We start from the raw sequence: 27,499 nt of genomic DNA on the forward strand, positions 1-27,499 counted from the left end.
CCCTCCAGGATAGATTGTTGTATGAGAACTGATCATTAAATACATAAACTTGTAAATGGTCTTGGCAGTTGTCTCGTAAGACTTGTAGGGATTCTCATTCAGATTCGGCAAATCAGAATTCCACGGAAATCCAATTTAACGCGACTCAGCAATTTAGCCCAATCCCAGAATTCGGAAGCATTGGACCAATCCGAGAATGCGGAAATTGTTCTGCAAAAATCCGAAAAATTAATACAGCAGTAATTTTTTTAGACTAATCATAAGACTAATTTTCAGTTTTTCTAATTTTTTTGTTTACATTTTTGTATTCCCTGATGCAAAAAAAAAAAAAAGACAAATTAAATATTAATCAGAAAATCGGCCTTGGTGGAAATCAGAATTTTTTGCGGAATCAGAAAATGGACATTTCCAACCATCGCTACTTGTAAGGTAAATTCACCATAGTAAATAATAAAGAATCTGTCTTGTAGCCGCCATCTCTGCGCTGATCTGATACGTGGCTGCTGATCTGATATGTGGCTGCTGATCTGATACTCGGCTGCTGATCTGATACGTGGCTGCTGATCTGAGATGTGGCTGCTGATCTGATATGTGGCTGCTGATGTTATACGCGGCTGCTGATCTGATATGTGGCTGCTGATCTGATACGTGGCTGCTGATCTGATACTGGGCTGCTGATCTGATATGTAGCTGCTGATCTGATACGCAGCTGCTGATCTGATACGTGGCTGCTGATCTGATATGCGGCTGCTGATCTGATGCGTGGCTGCTGGTCTGATATGTGGATGCTGATCTGATACACGGCTGCTGATCTGATACGTGGCTGCTGATCTGATATGTGGCTGCTGGTCTGATATGTGGCTGCTGATCTGATATGCGGCTGCTGATCTGATATGTGGCTGCTGATCTGATACGTGGCTGCTGATCTGATACGTGGCTGCTGATCTGATACGCGGCTGCTGATCTGATACGCGGCTGCTGATCTGATACGTGGCTGCTGATCTGATATGTGGCTGCTGATCTGATATGTGGCTGCTGATCTGATATGTGGCTGCTGATCTGATACTCGGCTGCTGATCTGATACGTGGCTGCTGATCTGATACGTGGCTGCTGATCTGATATGTGGCTGCTGATCTGATGCATGGCTGCTGATCTGATACTCGGCTGCTGATCTGATATGTGGCTGCTGATCTGATACGTGGCTGCTGGTCTGATACGCGGCTGCTGGTCTGATATGTGGCTGCTGATCTGATACGTGGCTGCTGATCTGATACGCGGCTGATCTGATATGTGGCTGCTGATCTGATATGTGGCTGCTGATCTGATATGTGGCTGCTGGTCTGATATGTAGCTGCTGATCTGATATGTGGCTGCTGATCTGATATGCGGCTGCTGGTCTGATATGTGGCTGCTGGTCTGATATGTGGCTGCTGATCTGATATGTGGCTGCTGATCTGATACTCGGCTGCTGATCTGATACGTGGCTGCTGATGATCTGATATGTGGCTGCTGATGATCTGATAAGTGGCTGCAGATCATATACGCGGCTGATCTGATACTCGGCTGCTGATCTGATATGTGGCTGCTGATCTGATACGCGGCTGCTGATCTGATACGCGGCTGCTGATCTGATACGCGGCTGCTGATCTGATACGTGGCTGTTGATCTGATACGCGGCTGCTGATCTGATACGCGGCTGATATGATATGTGGCTGCTGATCTGATATGTGGCTGCTGATCTGATATGTGGCTGCTGGTCTGATATGTAGCTGCTGATCTGATATGTGGCTGCTGATCTGATATGCGGCTGCTGATCTGATATGTGGCTGCTGATCTGATACGTGGCTGCTGGTCTGATATGCGGCTGCTGATCTGATATGTGGCTGCTGGTCTGATACGTGGCTGCTGATCTGATACGTGGCTGCTGATCTGATACGTGGCTGCTGATCTGATATGCGGCTGATCTGATATGTGGCTGCTGATCTGATATGTGGCTGCTGGTCTGATATGTAGCTGCTGATCTGATATGTGGCTGCTGATCTGATACTCGGCTGCTGATCTGATACTCGGCTGCTGATCTGATACTCGGCTGCTGATCTGATACTCGGCTGCTGATCTGATATGTGGCTGCTGATGATCTGATAAGTGGCTGCTGATCTGATACGCGGCTGATCTGACATGTGGCTGCTGGTCTGATACGTGGCTGCTGGTCTGATATGTAGATGCTGATCTGATATGTGGCTGCTGATCTGATATGTGGCTGCTGATCTGATATGTGGCTGCTGGTCTGATATGTAGCTGCTGATCTGATATGTGGCTGCTGATCTGATATGTGGCTGCTGGTCTGATATGTGGCTGCTGGTCTGATATGTAGATGCTGATCTGCTACGTGGCTGCTGATTTGATACGCGGCTGATCTGATATGTGGCTGCTGATCTGATATGTGGCTGCTGATCGTCACACCGCCCTTTGTCCTGCCTCGCTGATCAGGCTTGACAGCAGATACAGTGGTATAAATGTATGTACAGAGGTGAAGTACCTTCCACCCTCCAGGTGATGCTGCTTACTCATGCCTTCCCCAAGGACGAGGCGACAGTAAAAGCGAGCAAAGTGCTGGAGAGCGACGTCTGTCCTCCTCTGCAGATCTGCCTCCTCCTCCTCCTCCTTCAGGTAAATGGTCATCCTGGAGAGATTAGAGAATTATTCCATACATACATAGATCAACAACAACACAACTGTCAGGATCTCTCCTGTAGCATGTTCTGTCGGTTGCAGTGGAACTGCAACCGAGCAGTTTTGAATTATTTGCTTCCATTCGGTTGTGCATTCGCAATAAGTCTCATTGTCATTTGCAATCACTCTGCAGTTCAGAGCAGCTCAGGATGCTGTGATGGTTCCTCCTATTGCTTGTTGCAGTTGAACTGCAGCCAGATAGTCCTGGATTTCCTACATGCATGTTGTTGCATAATATTGCATGTATTTGTTATGAGAGTCCTTCAGCTCGCAGCTTGTGATCAAGCTGGCTTAGCATTGAGTAATTACCATTCAGCTGTGTGGGAATTTGCATCCATTGGCTGATGTCGACATAAAATTCTGCCTCCCATTTCAGACCCTGCCCGACATAGCTCTCTGAGTTGTTGCTGGGTCATTCATGTGAATTGTATATTGCATTGTTTAACCTTGCTTCTTGCTTGGATGTTTGCTGTATCCGCGGGGATACAGTGAAGTCCTTCTGATCCTGATAGCTTGGATTCTGCCATCACCACGTTGGTGACTGGTAGTATTCCTTCTTGCCTTATTCCTGAGGACGTAACTAAAGCAGTGGTTGCCATTAGTTATGCTACTACCTGTTAGTCTTGTCTATGTCAGTGTGAATGTTTGCCGTCGCTGTGGCAGCGACTAGATTGGCAAAGCATTCCGTATGTCTATTGTTTGTCTTGTTAACCTCCTTTCCGGTTATCCCGAGCTCAGCTCGGGGTAACCTGCGCAGGAGGATTTCTCAGGCCCCGCTGGGCCGATTTGCATAATTTTTTTTTGTTACAAGCAGCTAGCACTTTGCTAGCTGCTTGTAACTTCCGATCGCCGCAATCCGCCGCGCCGAGCCGCCTCCTCCCGCCCCCCAGACCCCTGCGCAGCCTGGCCAATCAGGGCCAGGCAACGCTGAGGGGTGGATCGGGATTCCCTATGACGTCCCGACGTCGATGACGTCATCCCGCCCCATCGCCATGGCGACCGGGGAAGCCCAGCAGGAAATCCTGTTCTGAACGGGATTTCCTGCTTACTCTAATCGCCGAAGTCGATCAGAGTGGATAGGGGGATGCCGCTTGTCTGCGGCTATCATGTAGCGAGCCCTGGGCTCGCTACATGATTTAAAAAAAAAATTTTTTTTAAAAAAGTGCTGCGCTTCCCCCTTGCCGCAGGAATTGTAACGGCAAGGGGGTTAATTGTTATTACTTGTGCTTAAAGGGGAACTTCAGCCTAAACAAACATACTGTCATTAAGTTACATTAGTTATGTTAATTAGAATAGGTAGGTAATATAATTTTTTACCCACCCTGTTTTTAAAAAACAGGCAAATGTTTGTGATTCATGGGGGCTGCCATCTTTGTCATGGGGGCAGCCATCTTTTTGGTTGAAAGGAGGTGACAGGGAGCATAAGACACAGTTCCAACTGTCCTTTGTCCTGATAACCCCTCCCAGCTGCACACGCTAGGCTTCAAATGTCACATTTAAAATGTAAAAAAAAAAAATTGCACCAAAACAGCAGAACAAGAACAACAACATCAGAAATCCCATCATGCTTTGCACAGCATCAGGGGAAAATGCCCGGGCAGTTTTTTTCTGTGCAGCTAAAAATGAAGCTTGTATAAGATAAACAAAGTTCTGATGCTGTGAAACTGTTAAAGAAACACCAGGCCTTTTCAGTGCTGCTGAGTCGATTTTTAGTCTGGAGGTTCACTTTAAGCTAGTTTCTTGATAAATATATATATGATCTGCGATATATATTTATCCATTAGTTGAGCTGTTTTTTTCCTGAATTAACGTGTATGACCCTAGCTTGTTACCGTCTACATCTGTTGTGTATTGTATCACGTAGCATCTAGCGTGATAGGCGATATCAGAAGCCCAGAGCAGCAGTTGCTCTGGGCAATCTTGCTCCCTTGTTTATTACTCCTGTGGCCTCTTCCATTACCCAGCTACATAGTCTTGAGCACACACGCTGACTCAGAAAGTATACCCTCCAAGCATTACAACATTTGTAAATAAGTTTTCTCCCGTATGAGCCAAAACTTATGTGATCATAAATGTCTGACCAAACAGTTCAATTTTCAGCTTTGATTTTAAAGCCTCCAGGGTCTGAGCTGTCTTGATCAGGCATGGAAAGGCATTCCAAAAGGTAGGGGCAGCATGATATTAATATATAGAGAGAGAGTATGATCTTAGATAATTTATTCGCCTCATCCAGACACAGTTTTTATATGCAGTTCCTACAATATTATTTTATAGTAATGCATGAACAAGTTTTGAAAACCTCCCAAAAATATATCCTTCAAAATGGAAGAAAAAAAATCAGCACAGCATAAATCATTGACCTGCAGCTGCCTGCTTACGACCGGTCTCCTGCTCAGTCTAAAGGATATCGCTCCGTCACATTGGCATGGGAAGGGTGACTGCTCTGTCAGTTTACTGAAGCCACACCTCTTAGCTAACAAATCAACAGTCATGTCAGGGGGTGGGGCTTCAGGATGACTGGGGGCGGGAGAAAGAGAAGTGAGCAGGCATCAGGAGGTTACTGAACATGTATGAATTTATGCAACTGGTTTACTTGTTTTATTCTGCAAAATCTGAAGTCGCTTTACACAACTTTTTTTTTTTTTTTTTAAATGAATCTGAAATAATGTTTTATAAAATTCATACACAAAGCTGTGCCTGAAACAGGGCTGTTATCCAGCATTAGTACATTAGCCTTGCAGCATGGTTCCCCTGTATAATGTCGTCAGAACGTACGGTATTGGAGGTTTGTAGTCTACGTCCACAGAATATTTCTCCAGGAAGCAGGACATGTAACTCAGCAGAGCCATAAGGAAGCCATTCAGAAACAGATTTCTAAGGGAAATAGACAAACCAAAAAAAAATCAAGTCACTATTTAGAACATAAGGATTGGGGAAGCACCGGTCATGCAATTAAACAAGCTTGTCTTATGTCAAAAATATATATGAATCTCAAGCGTGCAGAAGGGGAATAATACGGTATATGGCATGAACAACAAACAAGACTAATTATTATTATTATTATTATTATTTAGTATTTATATAGCACCGACATATTACGCAGCGCTGTACAGTGTATATATATATATCTTGTCACTAACTGTCCCTCAAAGGAGCTCACAATCTAATCCCTACCATTGCCATATGTCTATATTATGTAGTGTAAGTACTGTAGTCTAGGGCCAATTTTTTTAGGGGGAAGCCAATTAACTTATCCGTATGTTTTTGGAATGTGGGAGGAAACCGGAGTACCCGGAGGAAACCCACGCAGACACAGAGAGAACATACAAACTCTTTGCAGATAGTGCCCTGGCTGGGATTCGAACCAGGGACCCAGCGCTGCAAGGCTCCCCATAGAACCACACCACAACAAATTAGGAAAGTAACAAAAAGCTTTACTATGTCACAATTGGATTCCACAATAAAAACAATTAAAAATGCATGCCAGGAAACACCAAAAATATACACAAATAAATCAATATGCACAATAAATATTGCATAATTACACTTCCATAATAACCCCCCGATAATGGATGGAAATAAAATAGGTAAAGTGGGTGGGTAGCCCTGTGCTACCATGTGAATCAGATTGAAAGTGCCAAATGCTGAAAAAGGGGGTGGATGCCCCCCTGAGGGCACCAGACGTGCTCCCAATGAGGCATCCACACGAAAGTGAAGGGGTGATAAGGAACAATACACCAATGAGAAAGGAGCGGCAGAGCCGGAAGACCGTGCTGACAGAAAAGTACCGCTGCGCTGAACGGAGCAAGCGGCAACAACAATGTGCAAAAGTGAAGGGCAAGAGCTTACCAACCACTGGGTGGTGGGGTGGAAGTGAGGTGTATCCTGGAGGTGCTGACGCCGTTCAGCGCAGCGGCACGTCTGGTGCGCTCAGGGGGGCATCCACCCCCTTTTTTAGCACTTTGCACTTTCAATTGAACAGAGGTCTGATTCACATGGTAGCACAGGGCTACCCACCCACTTTACCTATTTTATTTCCATCCATTATCGGGGGGTTATTATGGAAGTGTAATTATGCAATATTTATTGTGCATATTGATTTATTTGTGTATATTTTTGGTGTTTCCTGGCATGCATTTTTACTTGTTTTTATTGTGGAATCCAATTGTGACATAATAAAGCTTTTTGTTACTTTCCTAATTTGTTGTGGTGCGGTTCTATGGGGATTCGTCTTGTTTGTTGTTCAAAAAAAAAATATCTCAGTTTGCGGCGAATGTAGAGAGAAACTTTCCCTCCCCACACGAAAACCAACATTTTCAGTCCAGGGGCTGCATGCCAGTCACGGCCCTATCACACAGGAAACAGCAGGCTGAGATCCAGGGGCTGCATGCTAGTCATGGCCCTATCACACAGGAAACAGCAGGCTGAGATCCAGGGGCTGCATGCTAGTCATGGCCCTATCACACAGGAAACAGCAGGCTGAGATCCAGGGGCTGCATGCTAGTCATGGCCCTATCACACAGGAAACAGCAGGCTGGGATCCAGGGGCTGCATGCTAGTAATGGCCCTATCACACAGGAAACAGCAGGCTGGGATCCAGGGGCTGCATGCTAGTCACCGCCCTATCACACAGGAAACAGCAGGCTGAGATCCAGGGGCTGCATGCTAGTCATGGCCCTATCACACAGGAAACAGCAGGCTGAGATCCAGGGGCTGCATGCTAGTCATGGCCCTATCACACAGGAAAAAGCAGGCTGGGATCCAGGGGCTGCATGCTAGTCACGGCCCTATCACACAGGAAACAGCAGGCTGGGATCCAGGGGCTGCATGCTAGTCACGGCCCTATCACACAGGAAACAGCAGGCTGGGATCCAGGGGCTGCATGCTAGTCACCGCCCTATCACACAGGAAACAGCAGGCTGGGATCCAGGGGCTGCATGCTAGTCATGGCCCTATCACACAAGAAACAGCAGGCTGGGATCCAGGGGTTGCATGCTAGTCACCGCCCTATCACACAGGAAACAGCAGGCTGGGATCCAGGGGCTGCATGCTAGTCATGGCCCTATCACACAGGAAACAGCAGGCTGAGATCCAGGGGCTGCATGCTAGTCATGGCCCTATCACACAGGAAACAGCAGGCTGGGATCCAGGGGCTGCATGCTAGTCACGGCCCTATCACACAGGAAACAGCAGGCTGGGATCCAGGGGCTGCATGCTAGTCACGGCCCTATCACACAGGAAACAGCAGGCTGGGATCCAGGGGCTGCATGCTATTCACGGCCCTATCACACAGGAAACAGCAGGCTGAGATCCAGGGGCTGCATGCTAGTAATGGCCCTATCACACAGGAAACAGCAGGCTGGGATCCAGGGGTTGCATGCTAGTCACCGCCCTATCACACAGGAAACAGCAGGCTGGGATCCAGGGGCTGCATGCTAGTCATGGCCCTATCGCACAGGAAACAGCAGGCTGAGATCCAGGGGCTGCATGCTAGTCATGGCCCTATCACACAGGAAACAGCAGGCTGGGATCCAGGGGCTGCATGCTAGTCACGGCCCTATCACACAGGAAACAGCAGGCTGGGATCCAGGGGCTGCATGCTAGTCACGGCCCTATCACACAGGAAACAGCAGGCTGGGATCCAGGGGCTGCATGCTATTCACGGCCCTATCACACAGGAAACAGCAGGCTGAGATCCAGGGGCTGCATGCTAGTCACGGCCCTATCACACAGGAGAGAATTTTTTGGGTCATTTTTGTTTTTGGAAGAAAAAAAACCACTTACATTGACGTGCATTAAATCTCGGCTATTTTACCGCAATTTTGATGGAGGTCAATGCCCGACAAGGCAGGGTCTGAATGAGATATCTGCTTGTATGTGTGGCAGCAATGTAGGGTGTATCTAGAAGTTAAGCAAATCGCATCCTTACCCTTCAGCCCCAGAAAAGAGAAGCATGGCCTTTCTTTGTTCCTCATCCAGCATGTTTAGAGCTACATCTGGAAAAAACGGAAAGTGTTTTACAATAGATCCGTATATGACCCAGGTATCTGTAACTGAATCAATATTCCTATTGGCTTTCAGGTCCCTAGCCTCAGGGACGTAACAATAGACCCTGCAAGGGATTCAGCCGCAGGGGGGCCCAGAAGCCAAAGGGGGAGAAGTTTATTTTACCTGTCCTAAGAGACTGACAACTAAGGGCAGAGAGAAAAAGCTTTCTGCTCTCTGCTCAATTGTTCTAATGACTGCATCTGCTCAGCCACTGATAAGAAATCATACATAGTTTTGTAGACAACAATTTGTAGACAGTCCCTATTCAGAGTGCAGCAGGCTCTTGTGTACTACAATGCCCTGCCCCAGCCTCTCTACCCCTCCCCAAGAGCTGTGTACTGTAGTGATGCTGGAGGAGTCTGCTGAGCCCCGCCTCCAGCCTCCCCACCCCTCCCCAAGTGCTGTGTACCGTAGTGATGCTTGAGGAGTCTGCAGAGCCCCGCCCCCAGCCTCTCTACCCCTCCCCAAGTGCTGTGTACCGTAGTGATGCTTGAGGAGTCTGCAGAGCCCCGCCCCCAGCCTCTCTACTCCTCCTCAAGTGCTGTGTACTGTAGTGATGCTGGAGGAGTCTGCAGAGCCCCGCCCCCAGCCTCTCTACTCCTCCCCAAGTGCTGTGTACTGTAGTGATGCTTGAGGAGTCTGCAGAGCCCCGCCCCCAGCCTCTCTACCCCTCCCCAAGTGCTGTGTACTGTAGTGATGCTGGAGGAGTCTGCAGAGCCCCGCCCCCAGCCTCTCTACCCCTCCCCAAGAGCTGTGTACTGTAGTGATGCTTGAGCAGTCTGCAGAGCCCCGCCCCCAGCCTCTCTACTCCTCCCCAAGTGCTGTGTACTGTAGTGATGCTGGAGGAGTCTGCAGAGCCCTGCCCCCAGCCTCTCTACTCCTCCCCAAGTGCTGTGTACTGTAGTGATGCTTGAGGAGTCTGCAGAGCCCCGCCCCCAGCCTCTACACCCCTCCCCAAGAGCTGTGTACTGTAGTGATGCTGGAGGAGTCTGCAGAGCCCCGCCCCCGGCCTCTACACCCCTCCCCAAGAGCTGTGTACCGTAGTGATGCTTGAGCAGTCTGCAGAGCCCCGCCCCCAGCCTCTACACCCCTCCCCAAGTGCTGTGTACTGTAGTGATGCTTGAGGAGTCTGCAGAGCCCCGCCCCCAGCCTCTCTACCCCTCCCCAAGTGCTGTGTACCGTAGTGATGCTGGAGGAGTCTGCTGAGCCCCGCCTCCAGCCTCTCCACCCGTCCCCAAGTGCTGTGTACCGTAGTGATGCTTGAGGAGTCTGCAGAGCCCCGCCCCCAGCCTCTCTACCCCTCCCCAAGTGCTGTGTACCGTAGTGATGCTTGAGCAGTCAGCAGAGCCCCGCCCCCAGCCTCTCTACTCCTCCCCAAGTGCTGTGTACTGTAGTGATTTTGGAGGAGTCTGCAGAGGCCCGCCCCCAGCCTCTCTACTCCTCCCCAAGTGCTGTGTACTGTAGTGATGCTTGAGGAGTCTGCAGAGCCCCGCCCCCAGCCTCTACACCCCTCCCCAAGTGCTGTGTACTGTAGTGATGCTTGAGCAGTCTGCAGAGCCCCGCCCCCAGCCTCTCTACTCCTCCCCAAGTGCTGTGTACTGTAGTGATGCTGGAGGAGTCTGCAGAGCCCTGCCCCCAGCCTCTCTACTCCTCCCCAAGTGCTGTGTACTGTAGTGATGCTTGAGGAGTCTGCAGAGCCCCGCCCCCAGCCTCTACACCCCTCCCCAAGAGCTGTGTACTGTAGTGATGCTGGAGGAGTCTGCAGAGCCCCGCCCCCAGCCTCTCTACTCCTCCCCAAGTGCTGTGTACTGTAGTGATGCTTGAGGAGTCTGCAGAGCCCCGCCCCCAGCCTCTACACCCCTCCCCAAGAGCTGTGTACTGTAGTGATGCTGGAGGAGTCTGCAGAGCCCCGCCCCCAGCCTCTACACCCCTCCCCAAGAGCTGTGTACTGTAGTGATGCTGGAGGAGTCTGCAGAGCCCCGCCCCCAGCCTCTCTACTCCTCCCCAAGTGCTGTGTACTGTAGTGATGCTTGAGGAGTCTGCAGAGCCCCGCCCCCAGCCTCTACACCCCTCCCCAAGAGCTGTGTACTGTAGTGATGCTGGAGGAGTCTGCAGAGCCCCGCCCCCAGCCTCTACACCCCTCCCCAAGAGCTGTGTACTGTAGTGATGCTGGAGGAGTCTGCAGAGCCCCGCCCCCAGCCTCTCTACCCCTCCCCAAGTGCTGTGTACTGTAGTGATGCTTGAGCAGTCTGCAGAGCCCCGCCCCCAGGCTCTCTACTCCTCCCCAAGTGCTGTGTACTGTAGTGATGCTTGAGCAGTCTGCAGAGCCCCGCCCCCAGCCTCTCTACTCCTCCCCAAGTGCTGTGTACTGTAGTGATGCTGGAGGAGTCTGCAGAGCCCTGCCCCCAGCCTCTCTACTCCTCCCCAAGTGCTGTGTACTGTAGTGATGCTTGAGGAGTCTGCAGAGCCCCGCCCCCAGCCTCTACACCCCTCCCCAAGAGCTGTGTACTGTAGTGATGCTGGAGGAGTCTGCAGAGCCCCGCCCCCAGCCTCTACACCCCTCCCCAAGAGCTGTGTACTGTAGTGATGCTGGAGGAGTCTGCAGAGCCCCGCCCCCAGCCTCTACATCCCTCCCCAAGAGCTGTGTACTGTAGTGATGCTGGAGGAGTCTGCAGAGTCCCGCCCCCAGCCTCTCTACCCCTCCCCAAGAGCTGTGTACTGTAGTGATGCTGGAGGAGTCTGCAGAGCCCCGCCCCCAGCCTCCCCTCCCCTCCCCAAGAGCTGTGTACTGTAGTGATGCTGGAGGAGTCTGCAGAGCCCCGCCCCCAGCCTCTCCATCCCCTCCCCAAGTGCTGTGTACTGTAGTGATGCTGGAGGAGTCTGCAGAGCCCCGCCCCCAGCCTCTCTACCCCTCCCCAAGTGCTGTGTACTGTAGTGATGCTGGAGGAGTCTGCAGAGCCCCGCCCCCAGCCTCTCCACCCCTCCCCAAGAGCTGTGTACTGTAGTGATGCTGGAGGAGTCTGGGCACAAAGTGAAAAAGCTTTCTGCTCTGCATGCAGTGCTTCACTGCTGTCTGTTTTTATCTGCATGGGGAAAACACAGAGCTAATACAGACCCACCCATGCCTCACATGACCACTCTTTAGGCCTGGAACCCACTAGGATCGCTGCAGAACTTTAAAATAACCACAGCACTATGTGCAGCGATTCCTAGTGCAGTTGCGCTCGTGATTACCTGATGCTTAGAAGAGCTGTACGGTAATCTGTACAGCGCTTCCGATTAGTGTTTTTCAATACACTTTTTATACTTACCAGGAGTCTGGCTTCCATCTGCGGCCCTGCCCCCGAAAGGAATAAGTCATAGGTGCTTCTCTGGGACCAATCTGAGAAGCGCCTGTGATCTGTCCTGCTAGGGGGCGGAGCTACGGACGGAAGCCGGAAATACGGACACCTGGTAAGTATAATTAACCTTATTTAAATTCCTATTCGCTAACTTCCTAAATTGCCGCAAAATTGCTTTTCAAAGTGATTTTGCAGCGCTACTATACACAGCATCGAAAGCAAACGCGTTCAAACGTCTACACGTCCTGCGATTGCGACTTCCCCAATGGCATGAGTGGGTTCCCCACAACTGGGGCAGCACATTGGCGTAGTGGTTATCGCTCTCGCCTTGCAGCGCTGGGTCCCCGGTTCATGTCCAAGCCAGGGCAACATCTGCAAGGAGTTTGTATGTTCTCCCCGTGTCTGTGTGGGTTTCCTACCACATCCCAAAAACATACAGATAGGTTAATTGGCTCCCCCTGTAAATTGTTCCTAGACTACAATACATACACTACACAATACATACATAGACATATGACTATGGGAGGGATTAGATTGTGAGCTCCTCTGAGGGACAGTTAGTGACAAGGCTATGTACTCTGTACAGCGCTGCGGAAGATGTCAGCTCTATATAAAGACTAAACAATAATTCCCTTTCATTGGCAAAGGGTTTTTGGGAATCGTCAACGATTGTCAGTGATTCCAAAATGCTGCCAAACTCGCCCTAGTGGGTCCCGGCCCTCAGCCTCTCCTTGTCAGCCTCTGGAGGGTATGGTTAGACTTCTGTAAGGACAACTTAAGCAATGGGATAATAGGGGAGCTGAAAATTAAAGGAACGCTAATGCGAAAAAAATCTGACAGAACCGACAGGTTTTGGGGCAGTCCATCTCCTCATGGGGGATTCTCAGGGTTTTCTTTGTTTTCAACAGCATTTCCTGAACAGCAGTTGCAAACTGACAAAATAGTGTACAGATGAGAAGGGAGGCTGGCTGGTATCTTACTATTTTGGCAGTTAAACTGCTGTTCAGGAAATGCTGTTGTAAACAGAGAAAACCCTGAGAATCCCCCATGAGGAGATGGAACGGCCCAAAACCTGACGGTTCTGTTAGATTTTAACTGCCTACTTTTTCGCGATAGTGGTCCTTTAAGTTAGCTGCATATGGATAAGTAAATCCCTTTTCTCCAGTTTAAAGGACACCTGAATACAGAGGTGGCCATAGGTATTTCCTGTTAAACAATACCAATTGGCTGACAGCCCTGCTGATCTCTCTGGCTGCAGTAGTGTCTGAATCACAAACAGGGCCGGATTTGTACTTTTTACTGCCCAAGGCCCACTATCACCAGCTGCCTCTGGACCAATAGCATCCTAAACCCCCCCCCCCCCCCCCAACACACACGGCAGGGATTAGTATGTTTACTCCTCTGAGGACAGTTAGTGACATGATGGCAGGAATTAGATTGTAAGCTCCTCTAAGGACAGTTAGTGACATGATGGTAGGAATTAGATTGTAAGCTCCTCTGAGGACAGTTAGTGATACGATGGCAGGAATTAGATTGTAAGCTCCTCTGAGGACAGTTAGTTACATGATGGTAGGAATTAGATTGTAAGCTCCTCTGAGGACAGTTAGTTACATGATGGTAGGAATTAGATTGTAAGCTCCTCTGAGGACAGTTAGTGACATGATGGTAGGAATTAGATTGTAAGCTCCTCTGAGGACAGTTAGTTACATGATGGTAGGAATTAGATTGTAAGCTCCTCTGAGGACAGTTAGTGATACGATGGCAGGAATTAGATTGTAAGCTCCTCTGAGGGCAGTTAGTGACATGATGGTAGGAATTAGATTGTAAGCTCCTCTGAGGACAGTTAGTGATACGATGGCAGGAATTAGATTGTAAGCTCCTCTGAGGACAGTTAGTTACATGATGGTAGGAATTAGATTGTAAGCTCCTCTGAGGACAGTTAGTTACATGATGGCAGGAATTAGATTGTAAGCTCCTCTGAGGACAGTTAGTTACATGATGGTAGGAATTAGATTGTAAGCTCCTCTGAGGACAGTTAGTGATACGATGGCAGGAATTAGATTGTAAGCTCCTCTGAGGGCAGTTAGTGACATGATGGTAGGAATTAGATTGTAAGCTCCTCTGAGAACAGTTAGTGACATGATGGTAGGAATCAGATTGTAAGCTCCACTGAGGACAGTTAGTGACATGATGGCAGGAATTAGATTGTAAGCTCCTCTGAGGACAGTTAGTGACATGATGGCAGGAATTAGATTGTAAACTCCTCTGAGGATAGTTAGTGACATGATGGTAGGAATTAGATTGTAAGCTCCTCTGAGGACAGTTAGTGACATGATGGCAGGAATTACATTGTAAGCTCCTCTGAGGACAGCTAGTGACATGATGGCAGGAATTAGATTGTAAGCTCCTCTGAGGACAGTTAGTGACATGATGGTAGGAATTCGATTGTAAACTCCTCTGAGGACAGTTAGTGACATGATGGCAGGAATTAGATTGTAAGCTCCTCTGAGGACAGCTAGTAACATGATGGCAGGAATTAGATTGTAAGCTCCTCTGAGGACAGTTAGTGACATGATGGCAGGGATTAGATTGTAAACCCCTCTGAGGACAGTTAGTGACATGATGGCAGGAATTAGATTGTAAGCACCTCTGAGGACAGTTAGTGACATGATGGCAGGAATTAGATTGTAAGACCTTCTGAGGACAGTTAGTGACATGATGGCAGGAATTAGATTGTAAGCTCCTCTGAGGACAGTTAGTGACATGATGGCAGGAATTAGATTGTAAGCTCCTCTGAGGACAGTTAGTGACATGATGGCAGGAATTAGATTGTAAGCTCCTCTGAGGACAGTTAGTGACATGATGGCAGGAATTAGATTGTAAGCTCCTCTGAGGACAGTTAGTGACATGATGGCAGGAATTAGATTGTAAGCTCCTCTGAGGACAGTTAGTGATACGATGGCAGGAATTAGATTGTAAGCTCCTCTGAGGGCAGTTAGTGACATGATGGCAGGAATTAGATTGTAAGCTCCTCTGAGGACAGTTAGTGATACGATGGTAGGAATTAGATTGTAAGCTCCTCTGAGGACAGTTAGTGACATGATGGTAGGAATTAGATTGTAAGCTCCTTGGCGAGAAGCACATTTGGTGAGTGACAGATGGCTTACAGATCTGTAAGTGCCCGTTCGCTGCTCCTTCATCCCCCTAGTGCTAGATGCGACTGTTTGTAGCCGCCCACTGCTATGTGCAAACTCTATGTAACAGGACAAATGTTTGGCAGGCTTACTGCTACTTTAACGCAGGCACAGTACGCAGGTACAGTATGAGAACATTTCGTACTGCACCTGTGCAGGACGTTCCCAGGGACGTGAGTGAGGATGTGCGTGGGCGCGCAGACGCAGTGGCATTCGACTCGTAAGGAGAAAAAAACAATGCTTGAGCTGTGGCGGGGATAGAGGATCCTTAAGGACCAGTGTGGGCACAGGACGTCTGCAGGGGGCTGGTAGAAGCCCCAGGTAGGTGAATAAAAAAAAAAAAGTTAAAGAACGCTTCTAAAGGTAGACTACAGCGAAAAACTGTAAAATTTTAAATATGTGCAAACATATACAAATAAGAAGTACCTTTTTTTCAGAGTAAAATGAGCCATAAATTACTTTTCTCCTATATTGCTGTTACTTACAGTAGGTAGTAGAAATCTGACAGAAGCGACAGGTTTTGGACTAGTCCATCTCTTCTTAGGGGATTCTCAGGGATATATTTATTTTCATATAGTGAATGGCAGTTGCTCTGTCCAACTGCCAAAAAACTGTGTAGCGAGCAGGGAAGCTGTCCAGCATCATTGTTTAAATCCTTTTTAGGGAATATCTTTATAAAGAATAAAAGCCTTGCTGAGAATCCCCTATGAGGAGATGGGCTAGTCCAAAACCTGTCGCTTCTGTCAGATTTCTACTACCTACTGTAAGTGACAGCAACATAGGAGAAAAGTCATTTATGGCTCATTTTACTCTGGAAAAAACGTACTTCTTATCTGTATATGTTTGCACATATTTTAAATTTTACATTTTTTTTGCTGTAGTGCCCCTTTAAGTGACAAAACAATATCTAGTCTGTGGAAAATGTCGGCACTATATAAATACTAAATAATAATAATAATAATAATAATAATAATAATAATAATAATAATAATGTTGTAGAAAACAGTTGGGAAAATGACAGTTGCAAACAGATTGATTCAAATGAGGTTTCGAAAAATAAATATTAATGCTTTAAAGCACACCTGAAGTGAGAGGGATATGGTGGCTGACATGTTTATTTCCTTGTAAACAATACTAGTTGCCTGGCTGTCCTGCTGATCCACTGCATTCAATACTTTTAGCCAATCAACTCTGAACAAGCATGCAGATGTCTCTGACTGAAGTCTGACTGAATTAGCTGCATGCCTGTTTCAGGTGTAATTCAGACACTACAGCAGCCAAAAAGCCAACTGGTGTTATTTTAAAGGAAGTAAATATGGCAGCCTCCAAATCCCTCTCAAATCAGGTGTCCTTTAAAGGGAACCTGAAGTAACAGGAATACAGAGGCTGCCATGTTCAGTGACTTACAGCATTAGAGGTGGAGCATCAGCACAGGAGTCGGGGGAACTGGCATTGTTTATTAAGATGGCACTCTCCGCAATCCTCTCACTTCAAGTTCCCTTTAAATATGCAGCATATATCTGAGCCCGGCTGCTGTAAGACAAGACTTCAGTGCATTATAGAAGTAAACAGAGAAATCATTATCAATACAGATAGGTCTATAGTGTGCCTAGGAACTCACATCTCACATAATCCAGGGTCACGTATTTGGTGTCTTGCATTCCGGTCTGTGAGTGAGATTTTGTGACTCTAAGAAGGTCAGTGTAGGCAGGTGCTCTTTGCAAGGATAAAGATGATGCCCTTAAAAAAGACAAATACAAATCATTATCCAATATTCCAATGTCACAATCGGAAATGAAAAGATTTTATTAAGATGGCATTAAAGTTAAAGGGATACTGTAGGGGGGTCGGGGGAAAATGAGCTGAACTTACCCAGGACTTATAATGGTCCCCCGCAGACGTCCTGTGCCTGCGCAGCCACTCCCCGATGCTCCGCCCCCGCAGACTTCCTGTGCCCGCGCAGCCACTCCCCGATGCTCCGGCCCCGCCTCCGGTTCACTTCTGGAATTTCAGACTTTAAAGTCTGAAAACCACTGCGCCTGCATTGCGGTGTCCTCGCTCCCGCTGATGTCACCAGGAGCGTACTGCACAGGTACAGACCATACTGGGCTTGTGCTATACATTCCTGGTGACATCAGCGGGAGTGAGGACACGGCAACGCAGGCGCAGTGGTTTTCAGACTTTAAAGTCTGAAATTCCAGAAGTGATCCGGAGGCGGGGTCGGAGCATCGGTGAGTGGCTGCGCGGGCACAGGATGTCTGCGGGGGACCATTAGAAGCCCTGGGTAAGTTCAACTCATTTTCCAGCGACCCCTCTACAGTATTCCTTTAAAGCCTTTTATTTCGATTTTTCTTAAAGGGAAGGTCCGAGGTGATTAACCACTTCACCCAAAGCGGTTTTTACCCTAAAGGTGCGTACACACGCACTACTGTAACGAATGACGGGTCCTTCAGACCCTCCTGCTCAAAGGATCGTTCAGAAACTGCCTTATCAGTCTGCCAACAGACTGTACACACGCTCTACAGTCGGCAGAACGCCCGCCCAGCGGGAGGGTCTGACGGACCCGTCGTTCGTTACAGTAGTGCGTGTGTACGCACCTTAACGGACAAGAGCGATTTTCACCTTTCAGTGCTCATCCCTTTCATTTGCCAATAGCTTAATCACTACTAATCACAATGACATGATCTATAGCTTGTTTTTTTCACCACCAATTAGGCTTTTTGGTGTTGGTATTTTTATCAGTAACTACTTTATTTTCTATGCATTTAAAAGGGAAAAACATGGAAAAAATTGAAAAAATACACTATTTCTCCAATTTCGTCCCCTATAGTCCAATCCAAAAAAGCTTTATTGGCAAGACCAGGTACATTTAGCATTGCCAAAGCAAAACAAAACATTAACATGGGGAGGGGATTGTGGGAATAAGGGAAGGGTATAGGGGGTTGGGGTATGTAGTCCTTAGGGTGTGGTGGATGTAAGGGACAATATGGGGGGCTGGGATATACAGTCCATAGGGGGGTATTGGGGGTATACAGTCCATGTGGTATCATGTTCCTCTCAGTTGGTGGCAGGCTGTGACATATCGGGCAGCTATTTGCACAGTTTTTTTCCTCTTCCCCCAGTAGGATATAGGAGTTTCCTCTCCTTATCTGTGGAGGTGAAATCCTGGATGTGGGCGGAGAGTCTCTGGAAGTGGGCGGTCCTCACAGGTGCATATTTGCTGCAGTGTAGCAGGAAGTGGGCCTCATCCTCCAGGACCCCCTGTTCACATGGTCTGCACAGTCTCTCCTCCCGGGGCTTCCATGTCTGTCTGTGCCGTCCTGTCTCTATCTCCAGGCTGTGGGCACTCAGACGGTACAGGCTCAGGGTCTGTCTGTCTTTGTGGTGGTGTAGCCTCCCCAGATATGGAGCCATTGTGTACTCCCTCTGTAGTGATTGATAGGTACAGACTAACCAGCAAGCTCATGGTGACCCAGAACTCATTGGAGTGTGTAAGGGACTACAATGGTCCTAAAAGCCCCCTTACTAAGATGTTAAGAAAAACATATTTGGGCTTTTGTCAGCCTGTGTTGGTGGCCTTGGCTGGGCTGGTTGCTGATGCTTTGCTTGAGAGCGTGTGGTATGGCCTCGCCCCCCTGGCTCAGTGAGGCTTTATGGTGGTAAGTGCTGGGGTTGCTGCTCTGTATATGCGCCCAGTATATAAACACTGCCAGAGCAGGGACAAGGTCCTCCAGCCCCCAAGGCTGAGACACCAAAGTGCGCCCCTCCATCCCTCCCTCCCCAGCTGTCACACACTGATTGCTATTAGACTAAGAGGGCCACAGGGCCCACAACCTCCCCAACACCTTAATATCTAGTTATCTGGCTTGCAGTCACTGCTATGTATCCCATTTTCTAATTTATTTATGCTTCATACACAATTAGGAATGACAGCTGAATGAATTGTGCGCCCACTCCTACACTGCGCCCTGAGGCTGGAGCCTCTCCAGCCTATGCCTCAGCTCGGCCCTGAACACTGCTACTGTACATAAAACCCACACATTTTATCTGCCCATTTGTCCTGCTATCACAAGATTTGAAGCATGTCCCTAGTACAAAGTATGGTGACAATATATTATTAGGAAATAAAGGTGTATTTTGTCTATGTTGTGTTTTTTGTTTTACTTTTCTCACGTGCACGCGTGCGGAAGTGGTGCGCGGGAGCGTGCACGCGCACAGCAGCACTGAACACAAAATGCACATTCCTTCGAAAATTGCTCTGAAAATTACTTTAAAATATAATCGCTAAGCACTTAGCGCTTTTGCATGGAGTGCACTAGGCTTTAACCACTTGAGGACCACAGTCTTTTCACCCCTTAAGGACCAGAGCCTTTTTTTCCATTCAGACCACTGCAGCTTTCACGGTTTATTGCTCGGTCATACAACCTACCACCTAAATGAATTTTACCTCCTTTTCTTGTCACTAATACAGCTTTCTTTTAGTGCTATTTGATTGCTGCTGCGAGTTTTACTTTTTATTATATTCATCAAAAAAGACATGAATTTTGTCAAAAAAAATGACTTTTTTAACTTTCTGTGCTGACATTTTTCAAATAAAGTAAAATTTCCTATACATTTGAGCGCGAAAGTTATTCTGCTACATGTCTTTGATAAAAAAAAAACCATTCAGTGTATATTTATTGGATTGGGTAAAAGTTATAGCGTTTACAAACTATGGTGCCAAAAGTGAATTTTCCCATTTTCAAGCATCTCTGGCTATTCTGACCCCCTGTCATGTTTCATGAGGTGCTAAAATTCCAGGATAGAATAAATACCCCCCAAATGAACCCATTCTGGAAAGAAGACATCCCAAAGTATTCAGTGAGAGGCATGGTGAGTTCATAGAAGATTTTATTTTTTGTTACAAGTTAGCGGAAAATGACACTTTGTGACAAAAAAAAAAAGTTTCCATTTCTTCTAACTTGCGACAAAAAAAAAATGAAATCTGCCACGGACTCACTATGCTCCTCTCTGAATACCTTGAAGTGTCTACTTTCCAAAATGGGGTCATTTGTGGGGTGTGTTCACTGTCCTGGCATTTTGGGGGGTGCCTAATTGTAAGCACCCCTGTAAAGCCTAAAGATGCTTATTGGACTTTGGGCCCCTTAGCGCAGTTAGGCTGCAAAAAAGTGCCACACATGTGGTATTGCCGTACTCAGGAGAAGTAGTATAATGTGTTTTGGGGTGTATCTTTACACATACCCATGCTGGGTGGGAGAAATATCTCCGTAAATGACAATTTTTTGATTTTTTTTACACACAATTGTCTATTCACAGAGATATTTCTCCCACTCAGCATGGGTATGTGTAAAAATACACCCCAAAACACATTATACTACTTCTCCTGAGTACGGCGATACCACATGTGTGGCACTTTTTTGCACCCTAACTGCGCTAAGGGGCCCAAAGTCCAATGAGTACCTTTAGGATTTCACAGGTCATTTTGCGACATTTGGTTTCAAGACTACTCCTCACGGTTTAGGGCCCCTAAAATGCCAGGGCAGTATAGGAACCCCACAAATGACCCCATTTTAGAAAGAAGACACCCCAAGGTATTCCGTTAGTAGTATGGCGAGTTCATAGAAGATTTTTTTTTTTTTTTGTCACAAGTTAGCGGAAATTGATTTTAATTGTATTTTTTCACAGAGTGTCATTTTCCACTAACTTGTGACAAAAAATAAAATCTTCTGGGTGGGTCATCAGATTGCCCGCAAGGGGCAGGTTAGGGGCTGATTGATGGGTGGCAGTGACAGGGGGTGATTGATGGGTGATAGGTGATTGGCAGGTGATTGACAGGTGATCAGTGGGTTATTACAGGGAAGAACAGATGTAAATATTGCACTGGCGAATTGATAAGGGGGGGTCTGAGGGCAATCTGAGCATGTAGGCGGGTGATTAGGTGCCCGCAAGTGGCAGATTAGGGTCTGATCTGATGGGTAACAGTGACAGGTGGTGATAGGGGGTGATTGATGGGTAATTAGTGGGTGTTTAGAGGAGAGAAGAGATGTAAACACTGCACTTGGGAGGTGATCTGATGTCGGATCTGCGGGCGATCTATTGGTGTGGGTGGGTGATCAGATTGCCCGCAAGGGGCAGGTTAGGGGCTGATTGATGGGTGGCAGTGACAGGGGGTGATTGATGGGTGATTGGCAGGTGATCAGGGGGGATAGATGCATACAGTACACAGGGGGGGGGGGGGGGTCTGGGGAGAATTTGAGGGGTGGGGGGGTGATCAGGAGGGAGCAGGGGGCAGTTTAGGGTTAAAAAAAAATAAATAGCGTTTTTAGATAGTGACAGGGAGTGATTGATGGGTGATTAGGGGGGTGATTGGGTGCAAACAGGGGTCTGGGGGGTGGGCAGGGGGGGGTCTGAGGTGTGCTGTGTGCGATCAGGGGGCAGGGGGGGGGAAATCAGTGTGGTTGGGTGCAGACTAGGGTGGCTGCAGCCTGCCCTGGTGGTCCCTCGGACACTGGGACCACCAGGGCAGGAGGCAGCCAGTATAATAGGCTTTGTATACATTACAAAGCCTATTATACACTATCCGTGCGGCGATCCGGGTGCTAGTAACCCGCCGGCGCTTCCGTCACGAATGACGCGATCGCCGCAAAACCACGCCCGCAGCCGCCCCCGCCGATGGGCGTATTGCGGTCGTTTAGGCCCGGACTTTGCCGCCGCCCATCGGCTGGGGGCGGTCCTTAAGTGGTTAAAGCGCTAATTAATCTCCATGCTGACAATGCCTGCGAAAGGCAACATCCAGCCAGTTAATTCTCAGGTAGATGCTCAGTCGTGTCAATTTTGTGACGATTTGAATAAAGTGATGGATCCTGATGCAACATGATGCCCAAAACTGTTCTCATGGTACAAAAAAAAAAAAAGTTTAAACAGTTTCCAGAGATTAGCCCCTGATTCTTTAAATGCATAGGCATGCGTAAACTCTTCTGCATGTGCTGAAAACGGGTAACATCACACATAACATCACGACGAGAGCCCACAGCATTTTGGGAGATAGGCTGTTCCCAGCTCATGTGAATAGGTGATAACTTCAGTAAGATGTTTAAATGTACAGAAAGTATTCCATGTTGTTCATTTGTCAAACAGCCTTTGCATCTTGTTTCTTAAAGCGGACCTGAACTCAGAACTTCCTTTCTGCTCTAAAAGATAAGCAACAGCATAATAACCTTTAACCTCTTGCCGACCGCGTCACGCCAGTAGGCGTGGCCGCGGCGGCAGCCCCAGGACCGCCTAACGCCAATTGGCGTAAAGTCCTGGGGCTCTGTTTTGCAGGAGATCGCGCGCAGGCTGCGCGCGCATCTCCTGCTTGGGGGGCGGAGCTCCGCCCCGCCTTCAGTCTCCGAGCGGCTATTGCCGCTCGGGAGACTGTTAGACGGCGTAATCGCCGTCTATTTACTCTGTGCAGCGCTGCGATCAGCAGCAGCATCGCTGCACTGGGGACAGCCGTGTGACACGGCTGTCCCCCTGGGGGACAAGAGAGCGATCGGCTCTCATAGGGTAAAGCCTATGAGAGCTGATCGCCATGATTGGCTGGCTGGGGGGAGGAAGCGAGGGAGGGAGGGAAGGGGTTTAAAGGAACAGTTGTTTTTTTTAAAAAACACAAACAAAAATATTTATTAAAAAAAAAAAAAAACATGGGGGGAGCGATCAGACCCCACCAACAGAGAGCTCTGTTGGTGGGGAGAAAAGGGGGGGGGAAATCACTCGTGTGCTGTGTTGTGCGGCTCTGCAGCTTGGCCTTAAAGCTGCAGTGGCCTTTTAAACTAAAAATTGCCTGGTCACTAGGGGGGTTTAGCCCTGCAGTCCTCAAGAGGTTAAAGTAAAACATTTCTTTGTTACAGCTGATACAAATCCTGCAATAAATCTGCAGTGTGTCTACTTCCTGCTTTTATGGAAGCAGGCATATGGTTTAAAGTGTAACTGTTAGGCATACAATTCAAAATCAATTCTCTATTTCTGTGTGTTAAATAAGTAAAAATGATTCTAAAGAGGTGATCCAAGATGTCCTTATCAATCTTACTTTTCTTTTCCAGAGGAATAATCAGTCCCCATGTCCTCTGCTCTTATTTTCTACATCAGCCGCAAAAGAGAAGTTGCAGTGCATGCCGGGGTTGTTTTCCCCCCTTTACTCTCCTCCCCTTCTCCTCAGACGCAGATAATTTAGCCTGATTGGCTGAAGCCTCTATTCCTCCCACGCTTGTTCCTCTCTGATTGGCCGCCTTAGTGTGCCACCGTCCGCTCCCTCCCCGTGCTGCAGCCGCATCCATGGGCACCCCCGCATCCATGGGACCTCCCCCCGCACTGCTGCCACATCCATGGGCATCCTCCCGCATCCACCATCTACCCTTTCGGCATCGCAGCAGGGAGGAATAAAGGCAGCACACGCGACTGACCTCATCATGGTTCCAGGTGCTGGAGTTCCCGTCTATACTCTGCACAACCTGTGCGGTGGTAGTGCAGGGTGTATAGATGGGAACTTCAGAGTCTGGAACCACGATGAGGTGAGTGTGTACGTTGCCTTTATTCCTCCCCGCTGCAATCTTTAATGCTGCGGGGAGTAAGGGAGGAAATGACATCAGGATTGGCTTCAGCCTGAGGGATCCAAGATGGCTCCTGCCAGGAACAGAAGTCTCCTTATTTTACTATTAAAATTCACTGAATTCAAAACGTGGAAAGTGCAATATATCTGTTGTTTTAGTGGAGCAAGTATTTATTTACTAACATATGTTTTTTTTGTTTTCCTGGCATGGAATGGCTCCTCTTTAAAGAGACTCTGAAGCGAGAATAAATCTCACTTCAGAGCTCAAAGTTAGCAGGGGCATGTGTGCCCCTGCTAAACCGCCGCTAAACGGTGGTCCCTTCACCCCCAAACCCACCCCTGCAAGACTTGGTCGCAGACTTTGTTGTTCCTGGAGGCAGGGCTAACAGTTGCAGCCCTGCCTCCAGTCGCGTCTATCAGCGGCGCATCACCGCCTCTCCCTCGCCCCTCTCAGTGAAGGAAGACTGAGAGGGGCGGGGGAGAGGCGGAGATACGCGCTGACAGACGCGCGTGGGGCAGGGCTGCGGCGGTTAGCCCTGCCCCAACCAGGAAGCGCTCCCAGGCTGTACCGAGGGGATTTGTGGGATCAGGGACCCCCGTTAAGCCGCGGGATAGCGGCGGTTTAGCAGGGGCACGCGTGCCCCTGCTAACTATGAGGTCTGAAGCGAGATTTATTCTCGCTTCAGACTCTCTTTAACATCCTGTGTTTACAAATTAGCTGCTCTGCCGGGGCAGCCCAGATTCCTGAGCTGACACAGCTGAGAGATGAAATTACATCTGTGATTCGTCACAGATGAGGGGGGAATTAGACAGGCTAAACTCTGTAAATACATACAGGGTGCATTTCTCTGTGTTTTCCTTCTGTCCTGGGCAAGAGTTCAGGTCCACTTTAATAAGTACAACGTGCAATTTTCTTTAGCACTACGCACGATGTTGTACAAGTTAGCCTAAAAAGTCATCAACCAAACTGTTATCCCAGGTACACACTATGCAATTTTCAGTCAGATCGCCGGGTCGAAGCGATAATTTCCGACATACCCGATCTGCTCCTGATGATAACGGGATCAGTTTTTAGATCACTACTACACAAAATTCATCCCGATATCGATTGGGAGCAGATCAGACTTGTCAGAAAGAATTGGTTTGACCCATCGATCTGACAGGAAATTGCACGGTGTGTACCTTGCATGAAATCCTCCTGCCCAATATTGTGTCTCCCTTGTCTGGCCTGTCGAGGCCTGGAACGGGTTGTGTCGTGTATGTTATCAAGATGCTAGCAACAGATCTGATATGTCCTGTAAGATGTAGGATTCCATGGTGTTCCCAGCCCATCCCACAGAGCATACATTTTATAAAGGCTCATGCTGAAAATGGCACAGGATGGCAGCAGTAGAATATCAATAAATTTACCAATATTCTGTTAGATGTATATAGTAAAATATCAGTAACATTTACCAATATTTTACTCTGACCTAAACTCTCCCTACTCTCTCACTGATTTACATTCTGACATTTATCACATGGTGACATTGCTACTGCTGGCAGGTGATGTCACTGGAAGGAGATGCTGCTTCCTTTTTATGGCAGTTGGACTTAGCTGTAAACAGCTATTATTTCCCACAATGCAACAAGGCTCCCATGGTCCTGACATCACTCTGTGGGAGGGGTTTCACCACAATATCAGCCATACAGCGCCCCCTGATGATCCGTTTGTAGAAAGGAAAAGATTTCTCATGGGAAAGGGGGTATCAGCTACTGATTGGGATAAAGTTCAATTCTTGGTTACGTTTTCTCTTTAACCTTTTCAGGTTCGATCCCCAATAAAGAGTACAATAACAAGTGCCTGAACCTCAATTACACTGGAGGTACTCTTTTCCTGGCTGTACTTCGGAATAGGGGTACTATCCAAATTGCAGGGGAGGGGGGGGGGGGGGGGGGTTGGGTACATGTAACGGGACAGGACAGCATTGAGCACAGAAATGCGTGGTATTATGGCAATGGGGCCCCTCCATTCTGACTGCACAGGAAATGGACTCTTCCAGGTGTACCTGTCGTGTGCCTCTCTCTCTGTTCTGCCTCCTCTTTCTCTATCTCGGAGCGCTGTCCTGTTTCCTCTCCTGGTTTTCTCATTTAATGATGGGATGCTGGATTTTGAAGAATATCTGCGAATGAAGATAACATACCTGATTTACTAGAGAACATTAGAGAAGAGAAGTCTTCTGTCAAACCTGCATGAGGTGTACTTAAAAGGGAACCAAGCACCATTTTTGGCACCCAGGGCATATCAGCAGCACATTAAACATGCATGTTAACAATGTGGCTCATTGATAAAAACACCTCCAATTTTACCTCTTCTTTTTACATTTAAAAGTTTAGCAGAGGCTTAGCAGGCAAATAAGGACTAATGTAATTATATTACTGTAAGATCCGGTGGCCGCTCATGGCGGCAGAGCGCCGAGACCCATGCTGAGGCGCAAGCCTCTAGGTCTCGGCCTGCCTCTGACATCACATCGCTGGAGCGCATGGCGCTGAGCTCCCCCGCATCGTGGGAGGCGCCAGGGACGGACGAAGAAGACGTCAGACAGGTAAGCTTGACACCCCCCCCCCCCCCCCAGCCCGCACAGGTTTACTGGGAGAAATCCGGATAGCAACTCCCGGATCCGGAATTGAGCAGCCCTACTGACAATTACTGTACACTTAACAGAGGGCAAACAAAAGTTTTCATCAGCACAGGGGGGGGAAGGGTATCAGGACACTGTTCTTTAGTTTAGAGGAGTCACAGATGCTATCTTCACAGCTTCCCCGGCTGAATAAGGGCAAAGAGAAAGGGAGGGGGACATGGCAGCTTCTATAGCTATTAGAAACCAGGAGAAACTGCAGGAGGAAGATACCACTCTGGAAAACGCTAGATCAGAGCGGTTTCCCAGGCGTTTTTGTTACAGAAGCTGTTCAGTAACAGCCTCACTGTAACAATATTGTAATCTACAATATAAAAACTATATCAGCGCAATCATATACATACAAATTTTCAAATTATAAAATAAAATGTCATTAAAAAGTTCTTGATAGGATAAGCTGCCAAAGTCCAAACACACCAGCCCAGTGTCCTTCTGATATACAATATATACAACCTTTGGCGCTAATCTCAAATCTCCTCCACCACAATACACCACAAAACACAGTGCGCTTACCATAAGTACATCCTCATAAGTTTGCCTCAGGCAGCAAAGTCTAGAACCGGCCCTGACTGCACCTGCGCAGGACGCTCTCGCCGAGGGGAGTGCGAACAAGGACGCGCATGGCCAGGGACGCTCAGGCGCAGTATGATCATCAGTCGGCAGAAACGAAACTGAGCTGCGGTGGTGGCTCGGAGGAACCGTTTGTCGTGGACACAGGGCGGCTGCAGGGGGCTAGTAGAAGCCCCAGGTAAGTGAAACTTTTGCGTTCAGTTTAGGTTCACTTTAATAACCATTTTTTCTTTGAATTTTTTAAAATCGAATTTCTCAAAAGCTACAAGGTCTTTTTGAAAATATTTTTATTTGAGTTGTTCCACAGAATCAAATTTCTACCAGCCCCCTGCGCGCGTCCTCAA

General features: G+C 48.0%; 1 protein-coding gene across 1 annotated transcript in view; it reads right to left on the reverse strand.

Moving 5' to 3' along the window:
- LOC137538918 (protein phosphatase 1 regulatory subunit 36-like) overlaps positions 1–27,499 on the reverse strand; it is a 113,450-nt gene that overhangs the window by 53,671 nt on the left and 32,280 nt on the right. The window contains exons 4-8 of the mRNA XM_068261349.1: positions 25,956–26,069; positions 16,939–17,057; positions 8,664–8,730; positions 5,510–5,608; positions 2,541–2,684 (exon numbers count right to left, since the gene is read on the reverse strand). Of these exons, the coding sequence (XP_068117450.1) occupies positions 2,541–2,684; positions 5,510–5,608; positions 8,664–8,730; positions 16,939–17,057; positions 25,956–26,069 (543 nt within the window). The remainder of the gene's footprint in view (positions 1–2,540; positions 2,685–5,509; positions 5,609–8,663; positions 8,731–16,938; positions 17,058–25,955; positions 26,070–27,499) is intronic.

The sequence above is a fragment of the Hyperolius riggenbachi genome, chromosome 11 (assembly GCF_040937935.1).
Source record: "Hyperolius riggenbachi isolate aHypRig1 chromosome 11, aHypRig1.pri, whole genome shotgun sequence".
Classification (NCBI taxonomy): domain Eukaryota; kingdom Metazoa; phylum Chordata; class Amphibia; order Anura; family Hyperoliidae; genus Hyperolius; species Hyperolius riggenbachi.